We start from the raw sequence: 11,231 nt of genomic DNA, 5'->3' as shown, positions 1-11,231 counted from the left end.
AATGAGAGATCCATTAACTTGACACCTTAAAGTTTTGAGTTGAATGTGGTGTCATTTCATCTTATGTTCTCTCGCTTGATTCCTCCCCGAAATCTCCCCAGTTGTCAAGAGCTCCCCACGGTTGGCCCAGACACTTTTTTATGTGAATCATCAAATAGTCACTTAATCTCAGCTTCTAATCTTGCAATTTTTTCTTCATATTCTTGCTGAAGCAGGTTCATAGCCTTTTTATGTTCCTGCTCCGAGTGTATAACCAAGGGTTGATGTTGTTATAACATATGTTTTGTTTACTGGGGCAATGTTTCTTGAGCACTTTATCTGATTGGACATTGCGTCGGCTAACCAAAAGAGAGAGGAGCAGTTGTTTGCTGAAGTTAATATACTCTTCCATTTCTCGCCTTCGATCAATTTTATCAGGTGGATCTTTGCTTGAAAGAGACAACCCGATCTTGCAATGAAAACGACTTGTTCAGCAAAATCTTACCTTTGGAAGAGGTGGATACCGATATGAAAGAATATATTTTTAAAGAAACAAAAGTACACGAGGGAGTGGTCTTATAATTACGGTGGCATTATTCAACGAGAAAGCCTGATTGATTTAGCAGAAAATGTGCTTAGATATCATGTTGGAACAAATATTTTGTACCACTATTCCACTAGTCTTGGTGAAGATAACACTGAGGACAGAGGAGGGCAAATTCAAACGTGAAGTAATCAAGAAGATATCTGATTATCTCTTCTATATATTACTTCAACACCCTTCCATGTTGCCTCCATGGATTGGTGGTACTGAATATATCCAAGACACTTGTATGAATTTGGAAAATTCGATATACTTTGAATACATTCATACTGGAGATTTCTATGTGGTGATTGGTTACGTTTCTTGATCTTTGGCTGCAGTTAACCGTAAATGGGGTTCACATGCTAAACAACTACCAAGTGGAGGCGAATTCCTCACTCATGTTACTCTTCTCATGGCGGATCTTTCTTTAAGGAAAGGGAATTTCAGATGGCCATGATGGCTCTGTGGAAACAGAGATAGGGATCACACCACCAGTATATACATGTTAGAATACAAATATATATTGAAAAATAAACTAAACCACATATTTATACACAAATATGTTAATGGCTAATTTTAATAACTAATACATAAACACTCATAACTCATGTTTGTTTATTTGATAATAATGTTTCGTTCTTTTTTACTTTTTGTTATATATTCTCTTGTATATCCTCCAGTATTATTTCATCACCATTGAACATACATAAGTATAAACTCAAATCCTCACTTGTTCACATAAATAAGTAAATAACACCCTCCACCATAGCTAAACATTTTTTTTCAATTTTTCTTATATAGCACATACACATAAGATAAAAACCGATCGAGGAAGACAATTTCCCTTTTTAACTCGAAGTAATTCTTCTTTCATAATATATATATCGTATCAACGTACATGTACATAGCAAAGCATTTTATACGCAAGGACGGCAGAATCCTGTACTATGTGAATTTTGACCAGTAAAATATTAACAGAAAAGCCATGTCTGGTTACATATTTTTAACACCCTCATGAAAGCACGCATACTATTCGAGCTTGCATACATTCAACATTGAAAGTTCTAACTTCCAATAATTCAAAAGAAAGATATTTAACATGCAGAGAAAAGAAGCGGATCCAACTTAGTAGCATACCCCTCAGGTGATTGAAGTATAAGTTGGCTACTCTACAGAGTGAGACACTGAAGGAGAAGGAGTGAAAATGTAAAAGTGACAATCATGAGCATCAACATGAGCACTGAATGATGACACTGCATCTGATGTTAGTGTCTTGTGCTGCAACATTTATAGGATCAAAACCATCTAAGTTAATAACAAACATATAGAAGGAATCTCTAATTAGGGTAGTTTCATGCAGCTAGCTAAGCTTACCTGCCATAAATCCCTTACAGATACTCGAATTCCAGATTCCAGTCCAATCGTATTCCATGAAGCAGTTATCGTAGTTGCATTTGAGCACCGGTTCCAGAGTGCCACTGCCAACCGGTCTCCTGATAAAGGACCAGCCCAAACCTATAAATATGAAAACGTAAGAACTAAATTTTGAATATAACAAATGTACAACTTTATATTCTATATTAGTTGGTGGGTAATGCTAAGATTTAAATAGGAATAAATTATGAGTAATGCTAAGGAATTCACTTTTTTCCGCCAACATTAACTAATTCTTTTTAAATTATTTGTTTATTTTAAACGCTAGACCCTAAATTATAAACCCTAACACAAAGTTGGCTAATGTTGGCTAACTAATGTTGGTTTTCTATACTTTCTCATAAAAAAGTATTACTTATTAGTTCTGCCAAAGTGGCAACATATATTGATAACGAAAATATAAATGTTAACGTTGAATCAGCACATAACATGAACATAGTAGTTCCCCCTTCATTCTTTTTCAAGTAATGTAGGAGCTAGTAAAGTTTCCAGACAGGATCATGTACTCTGCATAACCTATGGTTTGCTAAGTCTATTGATCCAGATAGACAACATCTGAATATGAATCAATTCTTTGGGAAACCGATGCAACACACTGAAAGATGCATCATGAGGTGATACATTGATACTGAATATATTACCTGATTGCAACCATCTTTTCCAGAAACATAAACTTTCCTTCCTTGGACACCAAGTGGATCTGCAGAGTGACGTAACAATATAACCCTTTATAACAACTTAACTAAAATTTATATTAAGTAATAACACAAACGGCAGCAATGAGAGAGAGAGAGAGAGAGAGAGAGAGAGAGAGAGAGAGAGAGAGAGAGAGAGAGAGAGAGACATGATGCATCAACATGGCTACTCTGAATAATAGAAAGAGGAAGTACTACCTTGATTTATGTCAATGACTTCTTTGTTGGTCAAAATCTCAATTGTCTCAACAGTCATATTTCTTACATCACAACCAATCAATAGAGGAGCCTGCACCAAGTTCAATTTTTTAGTTTATGAAGAATCCAGCTGTATCATTTGAGGTAATTTGTGATGCATGCAAATTTGTCTTTATACTCAATCACAAGAAATTAAAGCCAAACATAGATGCTAAGGAATACAGCTATTATCACAGGTACAAATTCAGACTGGCCTTTGTTTTTCTTCCAAGTATTAGAAGAATTTTCCATCTTTACTTGCTACCTAAAGACCCAATCCAATCTCTGTCCATTTCCACGAAGGACAAGGTGATCCCGGTCCAAAAAAGAGGGAGACTTCGGTCCTCCACCTTTTCATTTTGGGACAATACAATCCCTTTGTTAAAAAATCTATTAAATAGTAACGAAAATTACTTTTGTAGAGGGTTTTATATGTATTTTGTGAAGATTTTAAACCCCCACAAAGTTTTTTTCAACAATATGACCAACTATGAGTCTATGACCACTACTATCACCACCTTCTTTATTCTCATCGTTATCACTTCTATCTCTACTATTTTTATTGTATAACCATACTTTATCATTATCGTTATCTCGTCTACCATCATCACCAATACCAATATCATCAACATTAATGTTCTCTTATTTGTTTCTTCTTCGATGTTATTTTTTTCCTTTAAAAGATATTCGTACTACAATTACTTTTTTTTTCTTGCGACATCATTTCCAGCAACGGCCTTTCTCTACTTAACCATCACAGGTGAAGGAATTTTTCAAAAATAAACTTATTAATAGTTTGTAGAAGTTTAAAACCCCCACAAATTACACATAAAACCCTAAACCCTAAACAAAACTAATTTCCGTTACTATTTAACGAATTTCTAATAGAGGGATCGTATGGTCCCAAAATGAAAAGGTTGAGGGCCGAACTGTCTCACTTTTTTGGACAGAGATCTCCTTGTCCTTCATGAAAATGGACAAGGGCTGTGTTGGGTGGTTACTCAAAAATTATGTGGAAACATATGTAACACAGGTTAGTGGGTTACTATCAAGAATAGATTATAAACAATATAACAAATGCATCAAGAGAGAATGACATATAAATAAGATTTAAGAAGAAGACCTTCATTAAAGCCCAGATGCTGAAATGAGCACGGTATTCTTGGTAAGTCATGCCGCCATTTCCAACTTCCAACATATCTGGGTCTGTCATGGGGTGGTAATATGAGGAATGAATAAGAAATCTTCAAGTTTGCGCTACCATTTCAATAAAATTTCAAGGAAGATGGCATGCATACCATTCCATCCGCCAGGACCAGCATATGCGGCCCACTTGTCATTGAGATCAGCAATGTTTGACATACTGAGTAAGAGAAAAGTAAATTCAGAAACTACCCTGTAAGCAGAAACTATAGACAAGGAATGCTAACTGATTATGAGCTAAAACACCTTGGTGCAAATTGCACTGACACTCTCTTCAAGGGCATTTACAGTCAATCAAGAAGAACAAACTCACAAGAAAGTATCTACCTACTTGAAATGCAGAAATTTCATAGGGAACATATCAAAGTACAGTCAATCATTATGCAAAAGCATTCTTTCATGGATAGTAATAGACATGACATAACCTGACCTATATGATTTTATTGAACTAAAAGCAATCCTGATAGAATATTAAATGCGACACCTATAATCCTAATTCCTAAGTTCGGGAAACAAACCTTGCCCAAGTATCATTGATGTCTTCAGTTGTGCGCCAACTGTTACCAACAGTGCCAGCCCATAAGGCAGGGTCATCAACACCCCTACAAAAATAAATGAAGCAGGGAAATTCCCGTCAAGCTAAGAGTAACTAATCTCATAAAAAAAATCAACAAAGACACCTTATTACCATTCACAAAGTGAATAGAAAATTGTACGTCCAGTAGCATTGAGAGCATCACGCATTGGTGGATATCTGGAATACAAAGAACCATGTTGAGTCAATTTATATGTATTTGATTTTGATGCTTTTGCAATTAACTATGTCAAAGATGAGAAGAAACCTTTTTTTGGGTGGGATGCCCAGATTGTAACAATTGTCATATTTCAGGTAATCTATACCCTGGTCAAAGGATTGAGTTGGAGGAAAGTTCCAATTAATACCCCAAAGAAATATATAAAAAAAATCAGACATAAGAATTCAAATCTATGAATAATGTAAATGAAATATTTAGTATAGAAGGAACAATTCCCAAAAACACCTTAAGAGCTATACTAACATAGTATCTATGAAGATATAGGTCATTGATAAGTTCCATGACGACTGAATAGCGATTCAAAACACAAAGTTTAACAGCAACAACTATTGAGAACTACATGATATAGGAAGTAGGAACACATAGTTTTCCATTTATTTTCTTTAGAAAATTAAAGTATTTCGTTAAATGGCTGAAACTCTTGTCTCTTCCAAAATTGGCATTTGTGATTATCCATGATGCGTTCTGTTTACCAAGAAAGATAATGGGATGTTGTCAAGATACAATTTATATCAGGGGCAATTTGAACCTAACCATGATCAATACACAGATATATATAATAACCATACGCAGTACTTTCGTTCCTCAGGCATCTACAATTCCCTATTACATGAAGAATATCTGATACTATTTCAAAAGTATAAGATAAAATATTAGAATCTAACCCAAGAGGCAAACAAAGCTGCATCATCCTTTTCATGGAAAATCGATCCTGGTCGGACTTGACAAGTAAACGCCCTATCAACAGTTGGCAGTATAAAAATATTGAAAAGAAAACATTAAAAGCAGGAATGCATTATTTATAAAGATTTCAAAGATCTGGCCTGATTTCGCAAAGCATCTTACCCAGCATCGGAATATATACCAAGCTTCAGTCCCTTTTCATGTACATAATCTGCAAGAGCTTTGATTCCTGATGGGAATGTTTTTTCGTCAGGTACCAGTTGACCCTGCATTACCACAATGAAAACACTAAACAGTAAGGAGCAACATATATTTACTGAGACAAAGACAATATCTTTCTGGCTTAAAAGCTTTGCTAAAGAAACCATTTAGTTCTTATGAAATATAGCTAGTGCATATATAAACTGTTTAATATAAAGTTATAAAACACCAAATAAACCAGGACAAATTACAAAGAAAGTATCACTTTAAGTTTTAACATAACACCATAACCATTTCTTGCAATATATCACAGGACTATCTAGCTTTATCTATTTACTTATCAAAGGCCAATTGGAAACAACTTTTCCTCATCCAATTGAAAGTCAAGAATCATGATAGACCACACTGGAAGCTCATCTGATTCTAAGAGCAAGCTGGTGACCCTAAATTTGATCCAGTAATATCGAAAGGAATAGGATAAGATTCTACTGACCTTCAAATTTCTTGTCACAGAAGACCAGCAATCATCTGCACATTTAAAATGTAAATATCAAACTAGTACACAACAGAATGTTCATTTGAACATACAAGAACAGTACCTATGTTGACGTACACATAACCCAAATCCGCTAATCCCGTCGATATCAGTGCATCAGCTGGAACGATGAAATACATAACAGTCAATTAGACATAAACAACGGATATTATTTGCAATAACCATAATACTTGCAGTGTTGCAGTTAAAAAAAAAAAAAAGACAGCACCATTGGTAGTTATAATTTGTAAATATCAGAGCTTTCTAAACCATCTTAAATAAGAAATTTTATCCAATTGGCTGCAAAACTAACTATGGATGCTATTACTATGTCTTTGATGAATACTTTTCCTAGCTTACGAAAGAAGGTCAAGAAATATTGCAATAATCTCCTTCAAACCATCAAAATCAATAGCACTTGCAATTGTCAAATTTTCCGAGACTTAACTGAACCTTTGTTTTTTTGTTTTTTCCATTTTTCCAATAATATAAGGATATGAGTTGTGATCTTATCAGTAGTATAAACAAGAAATCAATACCGGTTTCCTTAATGACGGTCTCATTGATATTGCATGCAAAGAAGTTCCAACTATTCCATCTGCACAACAACCAAATCACATCGCATAAGCAACCCCTCCAACTAGCTTCAAAAGCAATTAAAATAAGACAATGAAAAAATCAAGTTTGGTGCCCTCTGCACATGAAACCCCTGATCAAAACCACTAGAATCAAAGTGAACGTGTTTTGTGCATGTGGGTCATCCGTAATTTGTGGTTGCAGCAATAAGAAAGAGAAAAAGAGAGGAACTTTAATTTCAGATAAGCTGAAGAGCCCATAAATTGGTTGAATTTAAGGGCAATATTATCAGAGAGAAGAAGCAAATGACGAACCCCATTTGAGGCGTTTTGGCCAAGCCATTACTGAGTTGAAAGGTGCCATAGTTGGAGGTATCATAGATGGAGTGGAAGTTGGATCGGAAAATGGGTTTCTGGTTAAAGCTCTGCAAGATAGGATGAACTCTAGCCGAAACCAAAACAGAGGAGACACAGAAGATGGTGAATAGAAGAATTGCCGAGTAAAACAAATAAGTGCTGCTCTGTTTCTGCTTCGCCATGGAAGCTAGCGTGAGAAGAAGAAGAAGAAGGTCAAGTGAAACAAATTGAGAAGATCACGTAAGAGAAATAGATTTTGTAGTGTTGTAGGAACAGAGTATTGAACATGTGTTTGGCCCCAAACACTTCTCCTTAATTATTGGGTACCTGAACAATATCATTTAGGATAATCAATCATTTAGAATAAAGAATAATTATTCAAATTAATCTTAAAATTTTTAAAATTAAACACTTTTAGTTTTTTAAATTTTAAAATACAGAGATAAGTCTCAATGTAATTTATGAAGTTGTACTCGAGCTTCATAGTAGTCCCTGAACTTAAAAGTTCCTCAGAGTCATCCCCAAACTTGCACTCCGGGACTCAAAGTGGTCCTTCCGGCAATTTCAGCACACGTGGCGCAACCGGAAAGCTTAGCTGGCAGCGTTGGTGACACGTGGGACTCACAACGGCTAGCTGATGTGGCAGAGTAAACTCTTCCGACTCAATTTGGTCCCTCGGGTGAAGTTAAAACCCTAATCCCCTTTTTTGAAGGCCACATTGTTCACTCTGCTGTCTCTTCGTCAGTGATGTGTTCTTCTGTTCTCCCTCTCTGAAGCCCGAAGGTTATGGCTAACACGAGTAATGCAGCTGGGAGCTCAAATAACCCACAATCGTTTGGAAGCATCATGAGGAGAATGAACAGAAACAGAGAAACTCGTTTGCCATAATGGTGTGCCTGTGGGTCGAGACAAGTGCTGCGGTGGTTAGGGACGGATTCTAATCCAAAGAGACCGTTCCTGGGTTGCCCGAACTACAATGTAAGTATTATTGTTGTTGATTGCTGTATTTATGGATATAAATTTTGCTGATTGAATTTTCTTTGATGTGCAGACTGTGGGTAAGAAATGGTGTGGATTGTTTATGTGGGTTGATAAAGTTTTGGAAGATGCCATGCCATGTGATGATAGAACAAAACATTCAGATGATGATGAAGAATGGAAGATGAAGATGGCTTGGAAATTTGGTAAATTAGAAGCTGGAATTAGGGTTCTAAAAATGGGGAGAATTTTGATGTTTGTGTTCATGCTGCTGATTGTAATTGGTATTCTTGTATTAAAGCTGGATAGACAGCAGGATCAACTGTATCTAGCAAAAAATAGATGACATGCATGTTATATGCATTCCTTGTTCATGTACTTGTTCCTATCCTTTTGTTTGAAGAGATGGAAATTAAAGTGTTTGATTATATGCATACTTTTGTTCCTGGACTTCTTTTCAATGAAATAGAAATGGACAGGATTTGAACTACTCTTAAGTTTGTAACAGAGGATAAGATATAAACAAAAGGCTGAGAAAACTCAATTCAATAAAGTCATAATTCATAATTCATATTGGTAATGTTTGATTCAAAAAAGACATTATAGAGCCAAAACACCAAGTATATCAAAGTTGTTGACATATTGACCTGATAAAATTCAAATACTAAAATCTCCAAAACTGGGACAATGTTTTAGGCATTGTAAACAACATCAGTAAAATAGATAAAAAAAAACAGCCTGCTTTTCCTAAACATAATCATCCTAATCTTCATTTTTTGTGTCTGGGTGCCTTGAATCCAAGGTTGGGCACAAACTTCATGAAATTTGCAAGCCTTGTAGCCGTTCCTGTGTTGCATCTTGCATAGGGCCACTTGTTCAAATACTCCCAGGCTTCCTTATTAATCTTTTCAATCTTTTTGATGATATCAAGGAAGCCATCTTGGCTAGTACACCTTGCACAATCCCAAAATAGCCCTCTAAACTGGAGATCCTTCCATTGCTTATTGAAATTCTTCCACAGATGCCAAACACATAATCTGTGATGGACATCTGGAAAAACCTCCTTAACTGTATTTATAAGGCCCTGTTTCAGATACCAAAGAAGGGGTCAGATAGTTGTTTTCGGACAGCAAAACTGTCCCTACAATTATATAAGCGACATCAAAATAGTCCCTAGACTTATGTAAGTGACATCAAACTAGTCCCTACACAGCACTGTTACAGAACATTATGTAGAACAGGATAAATGAGTAACAATAGATTGACAGAACATTATGCAGCATATAATCAGTCCAAGATTAATTCTGCATATATAGACAGCAGCCCAGTGTATTAACATCATATAATCAGTCCAGAATTAATTCAGCATATATAATCAGTAATATGTGCCTTAAATCAAACTGGCAAATAAATCACAAGGACAGGTACCAAACTTCACTCTCTGTGTAGTTCCCCACAAAACCCAAGACCAATACCCTTTTTTTCTTTTGCAACTGAGAGAAATATATATATACAACTACAACTTACTACCAACAAAAAAAGGCACACAAAAATAAAGAAAATATGCCAAATTTGGAGCTAAAGTAATCACTAACTAAAGAGGTTAAAAAATAATAAAATAATATACAACACTGAAAGTGGAGATGAAACAAGAAAAATTATCTAGAAATAGTAATGGTAAATAGTAGTTAATGAAAGCTCATTAAATGACATCTGTTATCTTCTTCATATCATAGCATTGATTCAGTCCTAATCTTCTTCTACCATTTTCATCATCACTCTCACTCTCTCCTTTTCATTACTTGACAGTTGGCAACAAAAGCACCACTCCCTTGCTTTTCTACTTCTCCTTCTCCCTCTAATATTTCACTGTGCTATATTATCACTATATTCAAATTAACAATATAAGTTAAGTCTTCTATTATTTTGTGGTTTTCTTTTTCAAAATTTTTATTAGAAAAGGTTATTGTGGACCGGGGTATTGAATAGAGTGCCTAGCTTTGTTAGTTGTTAATTGTTAAATTATATGATATTTCACCTTTATTTTGATCATGTTGCTAATGATTTGTGTCATGTGAACATAAGAAAGTGTGAAATCAAGAATATTATTTTGGTGTAACTAAGGATAGCAGTTCTCTAGACACTAACTTCAATCTTGGTGGATCAAACCATTCAAAATTACATACCCTTTCCCACAACTAATCCACTAGTCCAGACCAAATTCATCAAATAATTTGACTATTTCAATAGCTAAGTTAACTTCATTAGCAATTGCAAAACTTACTTTATATTACTCTAACTTATGTATGCAAGAATCCTTTATGATCACACACTCAGTTTAACTAAACAGCATTACATATTACATTCAATTTAACTAAACCAACCCAATACAAAGAAAGGCAATTAGGTAAATCAGTCAAATTTAGAATCCATTATCAGAGTTACAAAAAATTTCAACTCCCAAAAGATCTTTACTTCTACTGTGATCATGCAAACTCTGTTTAACAAATTCATTTATCAGAGTCATTGTCCTGAAACACATTAACAGTTTGAAAACTTCTCCACTAAGAGCAGTAAATCCTAACACATAAAGAACACATTTTCATATTATCAAAACACAAGAAACACTCCTACTCTACAATTTTCTTGGCCAAACCTCTACGAAAGCCAGTAGTGATCAAACCCTAGCACAGAGAACAGAATAGAGGTGTTCATACCCATCAATTACAATCTAAAAAAATGGCCTGAACTTTTGTGAATATTAGATTAACAACAATATCAAAAAATAGAGGAACCACATTTTTTTTCATTTTTGGCTTACCTCTTTAAGAGAAACCAGGCTTCCCATGATTTTTTTTTCATTTTTGGCAAACGATCTTCTCTGTTTCTGTTCATTCTCCTCATGATGCTTCCAAACGATCGTGGGTTGTTCGAGCTCCCAACTCCATTGCT

At 35.0% G+C, this 11,231-nt stretch overlaps 1 protein-coding gene across 1 annotated transcript; it reads right to left on the bottom strand.

The window, feature by feature from the left end:
• Window positions 1–1,410: 1,410 nt before the first annotated feature.
• On the bottom strand, window positions 1,411–7,596 carry LOC130955455 (alpha-galactosidase 3). The gene is made up of 15 exons (XM_057882303.1): window positions 7,260–7,596; window positions 6,909–6,967; window positions 6,434–6,490; window positions 6,328–6,362; window positions 5,796–5,899; window positions 5,615–5,687; window positions 4,977–5,035; window positions 4,823–4,888; window positions 4,653–4,736; window positions 4,230–4,294; window positions 4,055–4,137; window positions 2,893–2,983; window positions 2,641–2,699; window positions 1,940–2,080; window positions 1,411–1,843 (listed from the first exon to the last, which is right to left on the bottom strand). The coding sequence occupies exons 1-15, from the start codon at window positions 7,481–7,483 to the stop codon at window positions 1,730–1,732; spliced, it is 1,314 nt and encodes a 437-aa protein (XP_057738286.1). The 5' UTR covers window positions 7,484–7,596; the 3' UTR covers window positions 1,411–1,729.
• Window positions 7,597–11,231: the final 3,635 nt, after the last annotated feature.

This window comes from Arachis stenosperma, chromosome 10 (assembly GCF_014773155.1).
Source record: "Arachis stenosperma cultivar V10309 chromosome 10, arast.V10309.gnm1.PFL2, whole genome shotgun sequence".
Taxonomy (NCBI): domain Eukaryota; kingdom Viridiplantae; phylum Streptophyta; class Magnoliopsida; order Fabales; family Fabaceae; genus Arachis; species Arachis stenosperma.
The sequence above is the reverse complement of the archived record's forward strand: the minus strand, read 5'-3'. Positions and strand labels throughout refer to the sequence as shown.